At 36.3% G+C, this 17,553-nt stretch overlaps 1 protein-coding gene across 12 annotated transcripts in view; it reads left to right on the top strand.

Annotated features, from left to right (window-relative positions):
* The window catches only part of SOX5 (SRY-box 5), a 999,335-nt gene that overhangs the window by 938,904 nt on the left and 42,878 nt on the right, over positions 1-17,553 (top strand). For all 12 annotated transcript variants that reach the window (XM_029204642.1, XM_029204643.1, XM_029204639.1 and 9 more), the window contains one exon: positions 16,154-16,331. In XM_029204642.1, coding sequence (XP_029060475.1) covers positions 16,154-16,331 — 178 coding nt within the window. The remainder of the gene's footprint in view (positions 1-16,153; positions 16,332-17,553) is intronic.

The following is a 17,553-nucleotide window of genomic DNA, read 5'->3' as shown; positions in this document are numbered from 1 at the left end:
GGAAATATGAGTGGTTCTGATCATTCAAGAGACATCGTATGTAATGAAGCATACATAATTTACTAGTCCTTACTATGGTCTGAGTGAAGTACAGTCATCCCTTGGTATCCACAGGGGATTAGTTCCAGGACCTCCTTGGATACCAAAATCCACGGACGTCCGAGCCCCCTATGTAAAACGGTGTCGTAAAGTTGGCCCTCTGTATCAGCTGCAGTTGGTTGAGTCCGTGGATGTGGAACCCAGGGATACGGAGGGCCAACTAAACTCACTACTTCTTTGGCCCTGATTCTGATAGTGAAATTTGCATTTCGAGGTCTCTTGAAATTAAAAGAAGAATATCTTAAAAAATTCAGCAATATTTTGGTCAGGTCTAAATTAATGAATTGACATTCTGACTTATACATTAGCCTTATGAGTTTGTTTACTATGAGTACATCTTCAAGTGAATGGCCTCCCTTATGTATGTTGACAGATTGAGAGTGTGCAGAGGGCTTCCCCGGTGGCGCAGTGGTGAGCCTGCGCGTCTGGAGCCTGTGCTCCGCAACGGGAGAGGCCACAACTGTGAGAGGCCCACGTACAGCAAAAAAAAAAAAAAAAAAAAGAGTGCACAGAAATGAAAGGCATAGGCTTATACTAATATAAGCTACTTTTGTTATATTGTTTAACTGACAGTTCAAGTAAAGTCTTAGGAGAGAAATTTTAAAAAATTTTTCTCTCTTACTTTTGTAAGATTATCTTTCTCTGCTTCTCTTTTAGGCTAATCAATCTGCTCAAGTATGGCAGAGAAATATTTCACCTATACATACATTTGCTTATATTATATATAAACATTATTGATATTATATATATAAACATATATATATTCCATTCTTTACTACAGTAATCAAGAATGCAGATTCATTTTATTTGGCAATCTTAATGACCCAAAGCAACATTCAAAATAAAGTCGAATCTAAGGTAAATGCACTCATTCTTTCTCCTTAGTTCAGTTTAAAAGATATCATCAAAACTCTTATGTAATGATATCATTACAATTGCTATATAAAATCTTTTATGCCATCCAGACTGTGGAATGTATTATTCTCTTAATGTTATGGGTTGGGAAAAATTAAACATGAGGCATTACAGCTGAGTATCACTACGCATTATTTTAATTGACTATTTCTTAAATGAATATCTGATAAATCAATCTTGCAATTCCTCATGCTTCACGACATGCTTAACTCAATACAGACACTTAAGAATCATTATGCTGTGAGAGCCTTAATACAAATTTGAGATCATTATAGTTAAAATCAGACTCTTACCTGATGCTCAATTCTAAGCCTTTTCATGTTTATTGAATTTTCTTTGGACTATACCTTCAATTTAATATTATAACAATGATAGGCAGAATATATAATCAAGCTAAGCATCTTCAATATGTTGAGAAAAAATTATTTTGTCTCCAGGGTACAACATAAAAACTGGCCTTAACTGCCATTCTATATAAATAATCCTCACCCCTTAGAATTTTTTAAAGACGTCAGTTCCCTCCTGGTCACTGCCATGAAGACAAAGAATGCCTCAATGACTCTATCGAGATAATCATTAAAATAAAAGGATATTTGAAGACATCAGCTATAAATCACTATAAAATGGCCTGTGGGTAACCTTTGACACAACTCATTTGAAATAAACCTGGGATGGATTCATAGCCATTGGTCAGGCCATTAGGTGGGCTAAAGGTCTTTCCCATCCTCTCTTTCATTTCTTGTAATATTAGTTCCTCTCTAAATGACTGGGCAGCATTTGGATATATATAAATTGACATATGTTTTATGTTGAAATAAAATAAGTCCACTTAAATAATAGTGTTGAGGATGTTTATGGCATTTACTTGAAATATGTACTCTTTTGATGTATAATTTAGATACATGAATACATTTGGAATTTACTTGTAGCTATTTTGTTAAAATATTTCATGATATGATATTATAAATTTTTTGCAAGGGCCCAGATTAATATTATCCAAATTGAGCTCTTAATGATCCCTATCATAATGAGGTATAAAAATCTCTTCAGAATTAAGAAGAAACTGCAAGATTTCAGTTATGAGTCTGATTTTTCAAAGAAATTGCTTAACAGTTTTTTCCCTGTTGGCATTTAGATAAGAGGCAGCTCTGAAAAGTTGCCTAGACTTAATGGCCCAGTGACTTGGGTTTGAGTCTGAAGCTTAATAAGGTTATGACTATTGGCAAATCTTTGAATATCTCTAACTTCAGTTTCTTTATCTGTGAAGTGAGATTGATAATATCTCACACTCTTGCTGTGAGACTTAAAGTAAGACAAAATGTATGAGGATGCTTTTGTAACTTGTAAAGTTTAGTTGTCAGGGAGTGAATTGAATAGTATTAGAAAATCAGCATTAAAAATGAACAGATATAAAAGTATTCAAATTATTTAAAATAGTATATGGATTATTAAGCTTACTAAATGTACTTTTATATATTTTATGATATTTAATTGACTCTCCCCAAATATTTATGTAACAATAGTGTACAGAATTATTAGCATTTATTTCTTCTTTGGAACTAGCTCTCTTTTTTTAATGTAAATTTATTTATTTATATATTTATTTCTGGCTGCATTGGGTCTTCGTTGCTGCATGCAGGCTTTCTCTAGTTGCGGCGAGCCAGGGCTACTCTTCGTTGCGGTTCACGGGCTTCTCATTGCGGTGGCTTCTTCTCTGGTTGTGGAGCACAGGCTCTAGGTGCACAGTCTTCAGTAGTTGTGGCTCACGGGCTCAGTTGTTGTGGCTCGTGGGCTCTAGAGCGCAGACTCAGTAGTGGTGCACAGGCTTAGTTGCTCCACGGCATGTGGGATCTTCCTGGACCAGGGCTCGAACCCATGTCCCCTGCATTGGCAAGTGGATTCTTAACCACGGAGCCACCAGGGAAGTCCCGAAACTAGCTCTCTTGATGACAAAATGGCTTTATAAAATCAGCATTTCTTTTGGAGTGGGGAGAAGTTCCCAGGTAAAAATTGCATAATTTTTGTATTCAATTAGGCATATACCATGCCTTTTGTTTTATTAACTCTCTAATAGGTTAATTAGGAGAAAAGGAAAAAGGAAAAAAATACTTTGTCAGTCACAATTAGAAAATAATTGCTTTTGATGAATATCTCAGGGAAGGGAAAATAATCTTTATTCCTGGTAATAATCATCTAATCCCAAGTAGCAAATTTTATAGGACTAAGTGTTCTAAGAGCTCATGCCCTTGACACCTTTCTGTGTTTTCAGACTCTTCAGAAAAAGAGGTGTCAGGATCAACAGAATAAGGAAATGATAACCTTTTGAAAAAGTTCTGAAAATTGCATTTAAATTAAATATCTAAGATCCAAAATCCAAATCCCAGTCCTAGACTAGTGAATCAACCACGTTTGTGACAAAGTTTGGTCTAAATAATCTAGACTAAATAAAGTACAGGTTTTTTTCAGAAGAATTTCTTTCATGACACTCTTTTAGATTAATCACAATCATATTTCTTTAAATGTAGTTGGCCTTTAAACAACATGGGTTGGAACTGCATGGGTCCACTTATGCAAAGGTTTTTTTCAACAAATACATTGGAAAGTTTTTTGGAGATTTGTGACAATTTGAAAAAACTTGCGGACAAACTGCATAGCCTAGAAATGCTGAAGAAATTAAGAAAAAGTTAGGTATGTCATGAATGCATACAAATATATGTAGATATACATATATACATACAAATGTATATGTGTATACATACAAAATATGTTTTAATCAACTGTTTATGTTATCTGTAAGGCTTCCAGTCAACAGTAGGCTGTTAGTAGTTAAGTTTTGGGGGAGTCAAAAGTTATACTCAGATTTTCGACTGTGCAATGAGGTCACTGCCTCAAACCCCCAAGTTGTTCAAGAGTTAACTAACTGTATTACAATTTTCTAGCGGCTTCCATAGCCTTAAACTGTTGTGTCGTTTAGTGTCTATATATTGCTTCACCAACTGGAATATAAATTCCTTCTCCCCCATGACTAGCACAGTTGGGAATAATTTCTAAAAAGATGCTTATGGAACAAATTAAAGAATAAACCTATCACATGAGAAAAAAAAAAAAGACCGGGGCAAATAGGACAACTCTTCTAAATCTATATTCAGAAAGGAAGATCACTAATACTGCTCTTAATCTGACGGGTGAAAATTGCTCTGGGTTAAGATAAGTGGGAGTGAGAGAAATGAGTTTTGCATTTACGTTTTATTTTTACTTACCTTTGGACTTTTAATCCTTTGTTTTCAATGACTGCCCCTTGTCCTCTGCAATGAATGGAGTGAAAAAGAGTTGTAGTTTGGATGTACTGACCTAGTAAAGTTTCAGGTCAAATTAATAGGAAGGGGCTTCCCTGGTGGCGCAGTGGTTAAGAATCTGCCTGCCAATGCAGGGGACACGGGTTCGAGCCTTGGTCCGGGAAGATACCACATGCCGCGGAGCAACTAAGCCCGTTCGCCACAACTACTGAGCCTGTGCTCCAGAGCCCGCGAGCCAGAGCTACTGAGCCTGCGCACCACAACTACTGAAGCCCGCGTGCCTAGAGCCCGTGCTCCACCACAAGAGAAGTCACCGCAATGAGAAGCCCAAGCACCGCAACAAAGAGTTGTGCCCCCGTGCAGCAGCAAAGACCCAACATAGACATACATACGTACATAACATTTTAAAAAAATTAATAGGAAGCCTGTCACTAAGAAGTTCCTAATAGTGGCTCTGTTAGATGACATCTCTGAGTAGAAATCAGTGAGTCCCAGAGATGTCAAGGCTTCAACCCTAAGGGCAAAAAGAAAAAGGAGCAAAGTTCTGAAGACTGGGAAGAACCCTGAAATTCAAGTGGTGGGAATTCATTTGAAGAGATTCAAATATGGAGGGAAACCTTATGGTGGTGCATATGCTCCTATTTTGATATTCACTAGTCAAAATGACATTTGCATTGTATGTAGATGTAAGAATTTTTAAAATACTTTATGAAAAAAAAAGAGGAAGAAACAGAATTTATCAAGAGTTAGTCAGTGATTAAACTTAACTGTCCATGTAATTATATATTAGTTAATATTTAGTATTTTTTCTAGTCAAAGTATATGTGGGTAATAAAAGACAATTAATATACTAATGCCTACCCCCAAGAAAGTTGTACTGTAAAGAGTGGGAGTACTCAGCTAATCCATAAAGATCCCTTTGAAGAGTAAGGTCTTCTTAATCTATTTAAAATCTGATTATTTTGCCATCAACAATTCAGGAAAACAACCAATGCAATAAAATGAAATGCAGTGGGATGATTGTTATAGTCACTAATAATAGGGTGCTGCCTTAGTCTTCCCTAACCTTCTTGCTTTATGTTTCATTCACTGTCAAATCCATTGCACACACACATACTCATACGCACAGACACACGTGTGCACGTCCATCCTTCCCCAGAGTTCTGTACCTTAGACGATTTGGCCCTTTCTCAAGTCTCCCCAGAATACACCCATACAGTGGTTAACTGTCATAACTGTATTAAACATGAAGCAGTCAGTCAGAGTGGGGTCACCAGACTGTTGGGGATTTGTGCCCATTAGAACCTATACGTGCATGTGGGGGAATTGGAAATGAGGACTTGGATTTAATTAGAGTTAGTATTAAAAGACTTACGTATGACTGTGTCTTCTATTTATTCTCCTTTTTTCTCCTGGGTTGGCTATTTAAAGATGATCTACGGGGAGGGGAAAGCGTGGGGTGGGACAAGGTGAGAGAGTGGCATGGACATATATACACTACCAAATGTAGAATGAACGGTTGGAAGCAGCCGCATAGCACAGGGAGATCAGCTGGGTGCTTTGTGACCACCTAGAGGGGTGGGATAGGGAGGGTGGGAGGGAGACGTGAGAGGGAGGGGATATGGGGATATGTGTATACATATGGCTGATTCACTTTGTTATACAGCAGAAGCTAATGCATCATTGTAGAGCAATTATACTCCAATAAAGATGTTGAAAAAAAAATTTTTTTAAATAAGTAAATAAAGATGATCTATCTGCTTGTAACCAGACCAAACTTTTCCCAGGATCTTCCGAAATTTAAATCCCTAAAAGATTGAATCCCCAGATATTTTTTAAGGACTTTTTTTTAGCCCTCTCAGTATTCCAAGTATTCTGTTTTGTTTTGTTGCAAGATCAACTCATTCTTTTCACAGTTTTATGAGTGTTTCCTCCCCCTGAATAATAGGCCTCCATGTGATATGCCTACCTCTGCTTTATGTGACCCCAGTGGGACAAAGAGTCTACACTCATTTGTATTGGTGTTGTTTATACTGTTCTGCTGTTCTTTTGGTATTAATTCCTTTTGTAGATTGAGGTAGAGAGGTTGGTCCTGTACATTCAGGTACAGGTAGAAGTACCATCCCCACCATAGAGGTGGTAGTAGAATTTGATCAGTGTGGCTTCTACTTCCTTAAATTTCATGTTGTGAATCTGTATTGCTCTGAGGACTTCTGCTTTTTTGCATGTGAATCCATTCCAACATCTAATAACTTTGGAGTTCTTGGGTTTTTTTTCACATATATTCAAGTGGAGCTAACAGAAAAGTAACAGTGACAAATGCTTTCTAATTATTAGTTTAAGGGCTGATCAGGTGGTGCCAAGAAAACACTTAATTCTTCTTGTACACGGAATGACCAACTCTAATTTCTCTAAAAGCATTTTTTAAAAGCTTTTGGAGATTTACATTTAGGGTTTAATAAAAGGTACTGGTATGATTGTTAACATCAACTCTCACTTCTCTGTGCTTTCTTTTAGCCTCTTGGTAGAAGAACTGTAAATCATTTTAAAAGATAATAGCAATCATCCAGATGTAATGAATACCACAGGACAAAATAACAATTATTATTAGGAATTTGAAGCTGTCCAGGGACCAGAGGTTAAACAAAGGTGAATCTGAAACACCATACATTTTATACTGTTTCGTGTTATCACTGTTCTCATCAAATATTATTGTTGACACTTGTATTCCTCCTGTTCTTCTCCTTTTCAAATAGTTCAGAAAATTTACTCTGCAGAATTTCTGTGAGTGGGTTTTCATTTGGTATTGTGAGCTAAAGATCTTCCCATATGACACTCTTCTAAGTAAATGTACAGAAACTACATTTCTACAGTTTATTTTTAGAACGTTTTGAAAATAAAAAGTAGCAGTTAGAGAGTTTATCTAAAATTAAAGTCTCAAAAGCTAAGTTAGAAATGTTCAAGAGAAGGGAGAGGAAATATTAAAAGAGAAGGAAAGAAAAAGGAGAAAAGAATGACAGCTAGCTCTCAAAATAAATAAAACTGAGGAAGATTCATGAAATGTATTCACATATTATGGTTGAAGAATGAGAAACAAGTATTTTTCCAGGAGTCAAAGTGAGGTCTTGGTAAAAAATGCTTTGGAATCATATAAGAACTTAACATATATTGGCTACAGTCTTCTCTTTTAGAGGATGGATTCAGTATTGCTGCCTCACAAAATATCCCCAAATTTAGTGACTTTAGACAACAAACACTTATCTCGCACAGTTTCTGTGGGTCATGAATTTGAGAGTAGATTACTTGGGTGGATCTGGCTAAGAGTCTCCTGTGGTTGCAATCAAGTTGTCAACTGAGGTTAGTCATTTGAAAGCTTGTCTGGTACTGGTATATTCACTGGGGTGGCAGTCATTTGAAAACTTGACTGGTGCTAGTATATCCACTTGCAAAGTGGCTTGCTCACATGCCTAACTAGAAGTACTGGTTATTGGCAGGAGGCCTCAGTTCCTTGCCAGGTGGATCTCTCCATTGGTTGTTTGAGTGTCCTCACAACATGGCAACTGACTTACCCCTGAGGGTGATTTTGTCCCTCAGGAAACATTTGGCAGTGTCTGGCTATAATTTCGGTTGCTGCAACTTGGACAGGAGTGCTACAAGCATCTACTGGTTGAGGCCAGGGATACTGCTAAACATTCTGCAATGCACAGGACAGTCACTCACAACAAAGAGTCACTCACAACAAAAATCAATAGTGCCGAAGTTGAGAAACCCTGCCACCCCAGAGCAAGTGATTCAAGAAAGAGGAAAGTAGAAGCTGCAATGTCTTTTATGACCAAGCATCAGGAGTCAAACTGTCATTTCTGCAGTACCCTGTTGGTTATGTAGATCAGTCCTATTCGCTGTGGGAGGGGAATACACAGGGGAATACCCGGAGGCAAGAATTATTGGGGTGGGGGGGCATCGTGGAAGCCGGCTATCACAGAAGAACTTTGTGTGTAGAAAGAATGACATTATTTGGTTTAGAAATTTCAAAGAAATTATTTTGTTAAAAATTGAATGTGAAATATTACTGATATTCCGGAAGCCACAATCTTCCCTCTCCTTGTTTTCAAATATGTGTATGGGTGTGTTTGTGGGTATAATTTACAGTTTTGAGGCTTTAAATCAATGAAGTCAGAAAACAAGGAAAATAATCTATCAAGGTATTAACAGGGAAAGAACAGGAGGCATTTTAAACAACAAATTAAATGATGAATATGTTTTGAACACCTTTAAATTAATTAAGGGCCAACAGGATAAATGTAAAAGCAATGTGTAACTACCACATTGAAGCAAATGTTCCCCAACTACACTGCTAACATACACGTTTTTGGTTTTTTTTTTACATCTTTATTGGAGTATAATTGCTTTACAATGGTGTGTTAGTTTCTGCTTTATAACAAAGTGAATCAGTTATACATATACATATGTTCCCATATCTCCTCCCTCTTGCATCTCCCTCCCTCCCACCCTCCCTATCCCACCCCTCCAGGCGGTCACAAAGCACTGAGCTGATCTCCCTGTGCTATGCGGCTGCTTCCCACTAGCTATCTATTTTACGTTTGGTAGTGTATATATGTCCATGCCTCTCTCTCACTTTATCACAGCTTACCCGTCCCCCTCCCCATATCCTCAAGTCCATTCTCTAGTAGGTCTCTGTCTTTATTCCCATCTTACCCCTAGGTTCTTCATGACATTTTTTTTTCTTATATTCCATATATATGTGTTAGCATACGGTATTTGTCTTTCTCTTTCTGACTTACTTCACTCTGTATGACAGACTCTAGGTCCATCCACCTCACTACAAATAACTCAATTTCATTTCTTCTTATGGCTGAGTAATATTCCATCGTATATATGTGCCACATCTTCTTTATCCATTCATCCGATGATGGACACTTAGGTTGTTTCCATCTCCTGGCTATTGTAAATAGAGCTGCAATGAACATTTTGGTACGTGACTCTTTTTGAATTATGGTTTTCTCAGGGTATATGCCCAGTGGTGGGATTGCTGGGTCATGTGGTAGTTCTATTTGTAGTTTTTTAAGGAACCTCCATACTGTTCTCCATAGTGGCTGTACCAATTCACATTCCCACCAGCAGTGCAAGAGGGTTCCCTTTTCTCCACACCCTCTCCAGACTTATTGTTTCTAGATTTTTTGATGATGGCCAACATACACTTTTAAAAGAAGCAGGTGTAGCAAAAGTGTAAAATGGCAAAATGAGGAAGGCAAATGAGAAGCTAGACCATATTACCATCAGCTAAATAACTTAAGACTTGAATTTAAATGGCAATCAAGTCTAATGGTAACATTAACACAGCAAAAGCATACCTATCAGAGAATTCCTAGAGTTCTCTCTACCTGGTTAACAAGGCATCTTGCAATCTGGAAGTCCAAAAGTAAGGGTGTGTTCATGAAAAGGACTTCAGGACTACATGCTCTCTAAGATGATAAACTTGATTTTCTGGTGACAGAAAGCTACTAAGTATAGAGTTGGGGTGGCCACCTGAGTAGGATTCCTAATTCTTCAGGAGCTAAGAAAATAATTTTAAGATTGTTACACTTTGTTTTATATTACATTACTTTAATTGACTCTTGCACATAAATGTAAACCTTTTTTCCTCTAAATTCTTCATGAAGGAAAAATCAAGGACACACCAGTCTTTTTGGAGATCTCATGGTATTTGTTTTGTTTTTCTCTCTACTGTTACTGTTTTTTCTACTAAACCATAGGAAGAAATGCCTTATTTGGGTGGGAAAGGTGAAAGAGGGCTCTTACAGTGAACAATAGGGACAGAAGAAGAAAAAGATGAATGTGAACACAAGCTAGGGAAGAGAGGTGCGGCCTCAGTGCACATTGTGCAATTCAGCTTGTCATGTAGCTTCCGTACTTAATTTAATAAGATTATTTCATTAGAGAGGATAATAGCAGTATCGTGATTAATTTTGCAGCATGTTTCATGAATGCTTTTACTCCTCCCATGTGTTAGTATTGCTACTTACTTCACATGAGTATTTATGATATGTATGGGGACAGTTTCCAAATTGTGCACAGGAAGTAGCCTGAAATTATATACATAGAGTTTATTAAGTCATTGCATGGCTATTAAAGAATCAAAGCATATTTATAAATAAAACAATGTGTTAAGTGCGTAGACAAACTGTCCTTCAAGCATTCAGCTAAAATAAGACACATTTCCACATACCTCTATATCTAGGGCTTGAATAAAAAGTAAATGCACCTCTTTGTTCCTTTATTACTGGCCACACAAAACTAAAGTCTCAAAGCCACATGCCTAGATGTCAAGTGATTTGCATTTTTCTAATTCCCAACATATAATAGCCATTATTAAATGGTTGAAATTCCATTCAATAAATAACAAATGAATGGATGGATGATTGAATAAATGTATATGTTCTTGTTCTTTGTCATCAGAGTGCTATAAACTTGTTAACTGCCAAATAAATGTTTGATTTTCAATAACTACCTTAGGTAAATATCTAAGGAAGTGGAATTTGGGGACAAGTGTGATATGGCATGAACTGGATCATCAATTAGATAATGAGAATGAATAAAGAAGTAAATAAAGATGAAAGTTTTATACTGAAAGATATAATCATTTGCACATCCTTAATGGTACATCTTGTGGTCCAGAATCCTGCATGTGGGTATAGCTCTATGTTGTGAAGGACAAGAGTGCAAATAGGAAGAAAGAAGTAGACTTCTTTACTGGTATCCCTGTTCTCTAGCTCTCTATTAAAATTCTTTAGCAAAAACATGAATGAAGGCTAAGGAGTGGGGAGAGAGAAATAACCCTCCAGGATTCTGGAGAATGATTTTTCTTTGATAAATTATGTTTGATTTCCTAACTAATTTGGTCTCTGCACATTATAAAATTATGGATATGATACAGTTATAATAGAGTAACATGTTTTTCCTAGCATAAACTTATGATTTGAAAACCATGTGAATGAAATATATTTTAACTTTATATAGTTATTTTACAGTGTTTGTTAAGTTTCTGTGGAATCATCCCTGCATTCATGATCACAACTGGTATTTCTTCAGTGCATCCAAGGCAATATATTTGTGTCAAATTCTTTTCTTTATCTCATTTATAATTTATATGTGTGTGGGATTGGGATACAAATTCATTAGAACCGCCACAGTATTTCTAGTACTGTGACCACAAGCTGATGTTAAGTGAAATGTTTGCTTTGAGACAAGTCATAGTAGCTAAATAAGTGGAACATGCCTGAACTATATGATTTTTGGATTGCCCTCGTTTTGCATTCTTGTTAACGATTTTATATTTAACTAAGATTAGATAATTCCTTTTTAGGGGAATGTATAATCATGAATTGGTTCCTAAAACTTTTGGACGTATTTGGACATACAAAATAGTATTCTCACACATTATTGTATGAATTGTTATATTTTCTGCCATATTGTACATGAACCTTTGGTATTTTTCTCAAAGAATAGTCTAATAAGTCTTTAGCATTACTGAAGGGAATTTTCGATGCCATATGGTGTAGAGAACAGAGGAGCATTTAAAAAATCACCAAAACAAGTTAACAATTTGTGCTTTAACTTTTAAATTAATGTATACAGTACCAAATGTGTGTATTAGTTCATTTTATTGCATGTGTACTGACCTTTATGTGGTTTATTATGTGATAGAATTATATGGCTAGGGCTGAATTCCAGAAATTATATTTCATTAACATCTCTTTAAGTTTAAATTCGTCATGTAAATGAAAAGAGTATTGTAGAGACCAAAAACCTGGATTTCATTAGAACTTTCTGAGCATTAGTTTCCTTTCTGAGGTTATTCATGACTTCACAGTATTAAAGATTAAATAAATGATTTGAAATATTTATAGTGATTCCATAGCTATGTAGAATATAGACTTCAGCTAGTTAAAACTTGCTTACCCTAGCTTACACATTTCCTTAAGCTTAAATGCTTGCCTTATAATTATCATATACAAGTTTAGAGCTACTCAACAGCTACGTAGGATTCTTCTTAACTATTACTTTCTGTATAAATGAAATAAGTATGAAATGTGCTATTTCCAAAAGTTTTCAACTGACAACATCATTCAACACGTGGACAATTAAAAGGGAATCGCTTTCCTCACTGCCTGACAGTGTACTTGATAGAAATACTATCTTTCCCACTGCTTTCCTGACCTTGAAAATTACTTACATTTTTTACATGTAAAGTATTTATATATATATATATATATATATATATATATTTTTTTTTTTTTTTTTTTTTTGCAGTACGCGGGCCTCTCACTGTTGTGGCCTCTCCCGTTGCGGAGCACAGGCTCCGGACGCGCAGGCTCTGCGGCCATGGCTCACGGGCCCAGCCGCTCCGCAGCATGTGGGATCTTCCTGGACCGGGGCACGAACCCGTGTCCGCTGCATCGGCAGGCGGACTCTCAACCACTGCGCCACCAGTGTATGTTTTATTTGTTAAGAATACTGGTTAATCATGCTAAGCTTTCACATTTTTCCTAAATAATAAGATACCGCAAATGAAAAAACAATGTAGAAAAAACCTTACCTTTTGCGTTTATTGTGCATATTCATAATTATGAGAATGCATGTCATAAATAAATAGTCCAGTTCCATTTTACAGCTAGGGTTTTTAAATTTTCATCTAGTCAAATGAAAAATAATTAATAGAAAATGGGAAACTTCTGTAATTTTTGTGTTCTTCATGAATAATGGGCATTTGGTATAGTAGCTCAGTAGTAAATTATGAAAAGAAGCAAATTGTTAAATAATATCATATAATGGGTCAAAATTATTCATATAGTTACCAGTATAAGGATCAAGCATGTGGGTTCTTATTAATATACTATTAGCCTGGTCACACAATGAAAGAGAATGAAAGGGCAATTTTGAATGACATTTCTATCAACTTTGGAACTGTCAACCTCTATTATGTCCTTGGGGCTTTGCACTTTTTGGCTTTCAGACTTCTGTGCTGCCTCGAATACAGGAGAATATTAAGATTTCCCGTGGGTCTCTCACTCTAATCAGTGCTTTCGGTAGTCATTTTTTAGTATGCGCATGTAATAGTTCTTTTTCTTTTTTTTTTTTTGCGTTACGTGGGCCTCTCACTGTTGTGGCCTCTCCCGTTGCGGAGCACAGGCTCCGGACGCACAGGCTCAGCAGCCATGGCTCATGGGCCCAGCCGCTCCGCGGCATGTGGGATCTTCCCGGACTGGGGCATGAACCCATGTCCCCTGCATCGGCAGGCGGACTCAACCGCATGTAATAGTTCTTAATGCCTAAAGCTAAGCGTATGACATTTCACCCCATCAGCACCCACGTCTGCATCATCTTCATGGACACCACCTCTCCTCCAGTACACACACTCACACTCGATTTCCTCTGTACTCATAAATCTCTGTTGCAACTCTGGGAATATGTTCCTTTCTTTCTGCACAGTCAAGTGGAACAGCGACCTGTAATTTCTCCAAGTATCCCCTCAAGACTTTTCTAAGAGTTTTGATGCTGTCAAAAGACGTTTTCAGGCTATCATGACAAAAGCCTGTAGTTTCATATAGAAAGTACTAAGCAGGTACAACTTTCATAAGGGAAAAAGTGCCTAGAATATTTACAGTTGCATAGTAAATAGTTGATAAAGCTCTGATATGACAGGATATTTAGGCTGAATAAGGGGGAGAAAATCTGAATTCTAATCCTTATCGGCCCACTGAATCTCAGTAGCATTTTGTTTATTATGCATATACCTTTTCATTTATTATTATTAGCATATGATATGTTCTGATAAAATTTTAAAGATTGAGATAACATTACATATTTTTAATGTTACCTCCTTATATTAAGGAAGATTTTTAAAGGGTTTTGAAGCCTAGTAAATAAAAATTTTTAGTAATCTCCCTTTATACTATATAAGGCATTGTCTCTGAAATGTTAGTATGCATCAGAATCACCTGGGAATGCTTGTTAAAACGCAGGTTGCTGGAACCTACCTCCAAAGTTTCTAAGATTGAGAATTTGCTTTTCTAACAAATTCCCAGGTGATGCTGATGGTACCAGTTCAAGGATCGCATTTTGAGAAGCTCTCATCCATACTGGAGTATAGGAAGAAAAGACAATATTCCTGGGGATCTGCCATCATATATAAGGATTATGGCTGACTAGCTCAACTAAATGTTGAAAGATCTGGAAGTGATTTTTGCCCTGTAGTTTTTAAAATGCTTAGTTCAAAATTGTATATTGAGCCAGTCATGGAATTATTTTACTTCCTTCCAAGATTCTGTGAATTCATATAAATTTGATATCATGGTCAGTAATTTATTATGCATCTAACATGATCCCGGATTGCCATTTGAATTACCTCATGGGTTTTCAAATAATTGTTATTTTCTCTGAGACAGAAAATAGAATTGAAAAAAAATGTTCAAGTCTAATTTTCCCTGGCCTGTTCATAGGTTTCCTAAGTGAAGCTAACCATGGAATCAAATAACAATAAATCATTTTTTAAAATATAAATTTGAAATATCATATTATATACCATTTTTTACCACTTTTGTAAAGTGATTTATTTCAACGCTTTGGGGTAAATATATACCTCAAATTTTATACACATTAATTAATATGTTTCCATGTCACCACATCACACCATTTGATTCTAAATTGTTCCACTTTCAACAAGTAATCCTGCTATTACTGATAGATATTTTATGTTCTTAACTCCTGAAGATGAACCTAAGTGGATACTAAATTTTTGTTCTCCAATAATACCTATGTAAAATTGGATATAAGGTAAACAATAAAGTACAAATGACACAATATTCCAATTTTAGAGCACAAGAAAAGAATAACTCTCTTTGCAGTGAAAGAAAAGTAATATAATGTTAAGATTATCTGATCTTATATATTGTGATAGACATTTTAGTGATAATTGTATCCATAAATTTTACATATGAACTTACATAAGGGCTAGTGGAGAAAGGTATAAAATAGAATGTAAACTATGTAAACTTGACCTATTCGAGCCTAGAAAAATTGGAAATTGCCATACATGCTGAGCTGACCACATGCAGCTCTTCATGCTACCATGTAGTGCACTGTAAGGAAAATTTGGAAAACAAATCTGGATTTTTAAAAATGTAATGTTAAGTGTTTAGAACAGTGTTGCATATAAATAAATAGTATATATTAATATAATGCTAATTATGTTTATTTTTAGATGAAACCCTAAAGTGTTTCTGTGAAACCTAGGAGAAAAGATTATTTTCTAAGAAAGTTAGAAAGTTTTCTTCTTTTTTGTATTTAATTTGGAGAACAGTTCTAATCAGAGGTACACACCATTTAGCTCCTCCATGATGGGATGTTCTGGGTACCCTAAGCACCAGGGTCCAAAGATGCTTGGGACTCAACACCTATTCTTTGGAGATTGAAAAAAAAATAATCTACATCATAGTTTCATGCGAATTATGCATTGTCTCTCAATAAAAATGAATAGTACAAATATTATCTTCTTTAAGAATATTTCTTACAGGTGTCATCAGTTATATGCTTTCTGGATAGTTGAGTGCACATGTACTTTCTCTTATACCAAAGGTTTTTTTATGATATGTAGTTGAAAGTGCCGTTGTTGACAGCTAACCAAACACTGTAATGTTCAGACTGAATGTTAAGATCACTGGTAGAGTATTTGATGGGAAATGACAGGCAGTATACCTGTGTTTTTCTAGGCATTTTTAATCAGACTTTCCTTATCACAGCTCATGTTCTAATGATCATTGCAGGATGAAGTGGCACAGCCACTGAACCTATCAGCTAAACCCAAGACCTCTGATGGCAAATCACCCACATCACCCACCTCTCCCCATATGCCAGCTCTGAGAATAAACAGTGGGGCAGGCCCCCTCAAAGCCTCTGTCCCAGCATCATTAGCTAGTCCTTCAGCCAGAGTTAGCACAATAGGTAAGTTCTGTTTCTTTTGTTCTTGCTGATTTTCTGTTTATGGCATTTGAATGAAAGCATCTTTTAATGGCAAATCACTCATACCCTCTGCATGGCTTTAGTTCCATAGGAGAGTTTCAATATGATGAACCTCATAGGTCTGTTTTAAACATGCAATTGAAATTTATAACTGAAGTCCGAGTTATAATGTCCCCCTGAGAATCTAATTGAACTGGTTACATTTGTTGATATAACTGATGTTCTTAAGTTTATGAAAAAGAGGCCTGACTAATCACAGAGAGCAATGGTTCCAGATTGTTGTTGTTAGGTGACTCGCCTTTTCAGTCATTTAAATTTATTTCCATTTTGTGTGATGTGTACAAAGTATACAAAATGATGAAATACATTCTGCGTGGATCAGCAGTCAGTCAACCATCAGGATGTCAATTTTTTCTCAGTTCTGAGTTGCTTGAAACTTAACTTGTACACACCAAAGTATTATAAAAAGTCGGTCTCTTTGCTTCTCCATAATTGTCATTTTAGTAGAGTAAGCAAACACTAGAAAATGCTTCTATAAGCTAACTTTTAAGAAATTCCAGTAGTTTTAGTTTAGTAACACGTAAATTAGACTGTAAATGTTGGGTTGGCCAAACAGTTCGTTTGGGATCTTCATAACATCATACAGCAAACCCGAACGAACTTTTTGGCCACCCCAGTGCTTACTTCAACCCACATTTATTGATGCTTATTATTTTCGTACAGTTTTATGAGGAAGCTAGCACAGACCAGCTAGCACAAACCCCGGCTAGGGCTTAGTTGGGGGGAAGTCATGTATCTTAATAGTACAAAGCACCTATTGTGAGTGCTATTCCAGAGCACAGATAACAATGCTAGAGTCAAGAAGGGGAGAGTATTAGATTCTATTTGGGAAGGTTGAAGGATAGGCTGATTCAAATGGAGCCTTGAAGAAGAGATGCATCCCTAGGCATTTTAGGCTGTAAAACAGAACCCAGAGTAAAATATCATCTTTTTGAGAAATGCACTGATTTGGCTAATGAGTGTAGTGGAAAGTGATCAGAGTTAAAACTGGAAGAGGTAGATGGAATCTGATTTGATGCTATCCTAAGACATTTTTGACTTTTTCTCCAGACACCCATCTGATTGGAACTTTAAGAAGAGTAGTGACAGCAGAAAGGGACTGGAATCAGGGAAGTCATTGTTTTAGCGTAGGACAAGAGTAAGT

Source organism: Monodon monoceros, unplaced genomic scaffold (assembly GCF_005190385.1).
Source record: "Monodon monoceros isolate NGI ecotype Baffin Bay Population unplaced genomic scaffold, NGI_Narwhal_1 Super_Scaffold_6, whole genome shotgun sequence".
Taxonomy (NCBI): Eukaryota; Metazoa; Chordata; class Mammalia; order Artiodactyla; family Monodontidae; genus Monodon; species Monodon monoceros.
Note: the sequence above shows the minus strand (reverse complement) of the source record. Positions and strands in the feature narration are given on the sequence as shown.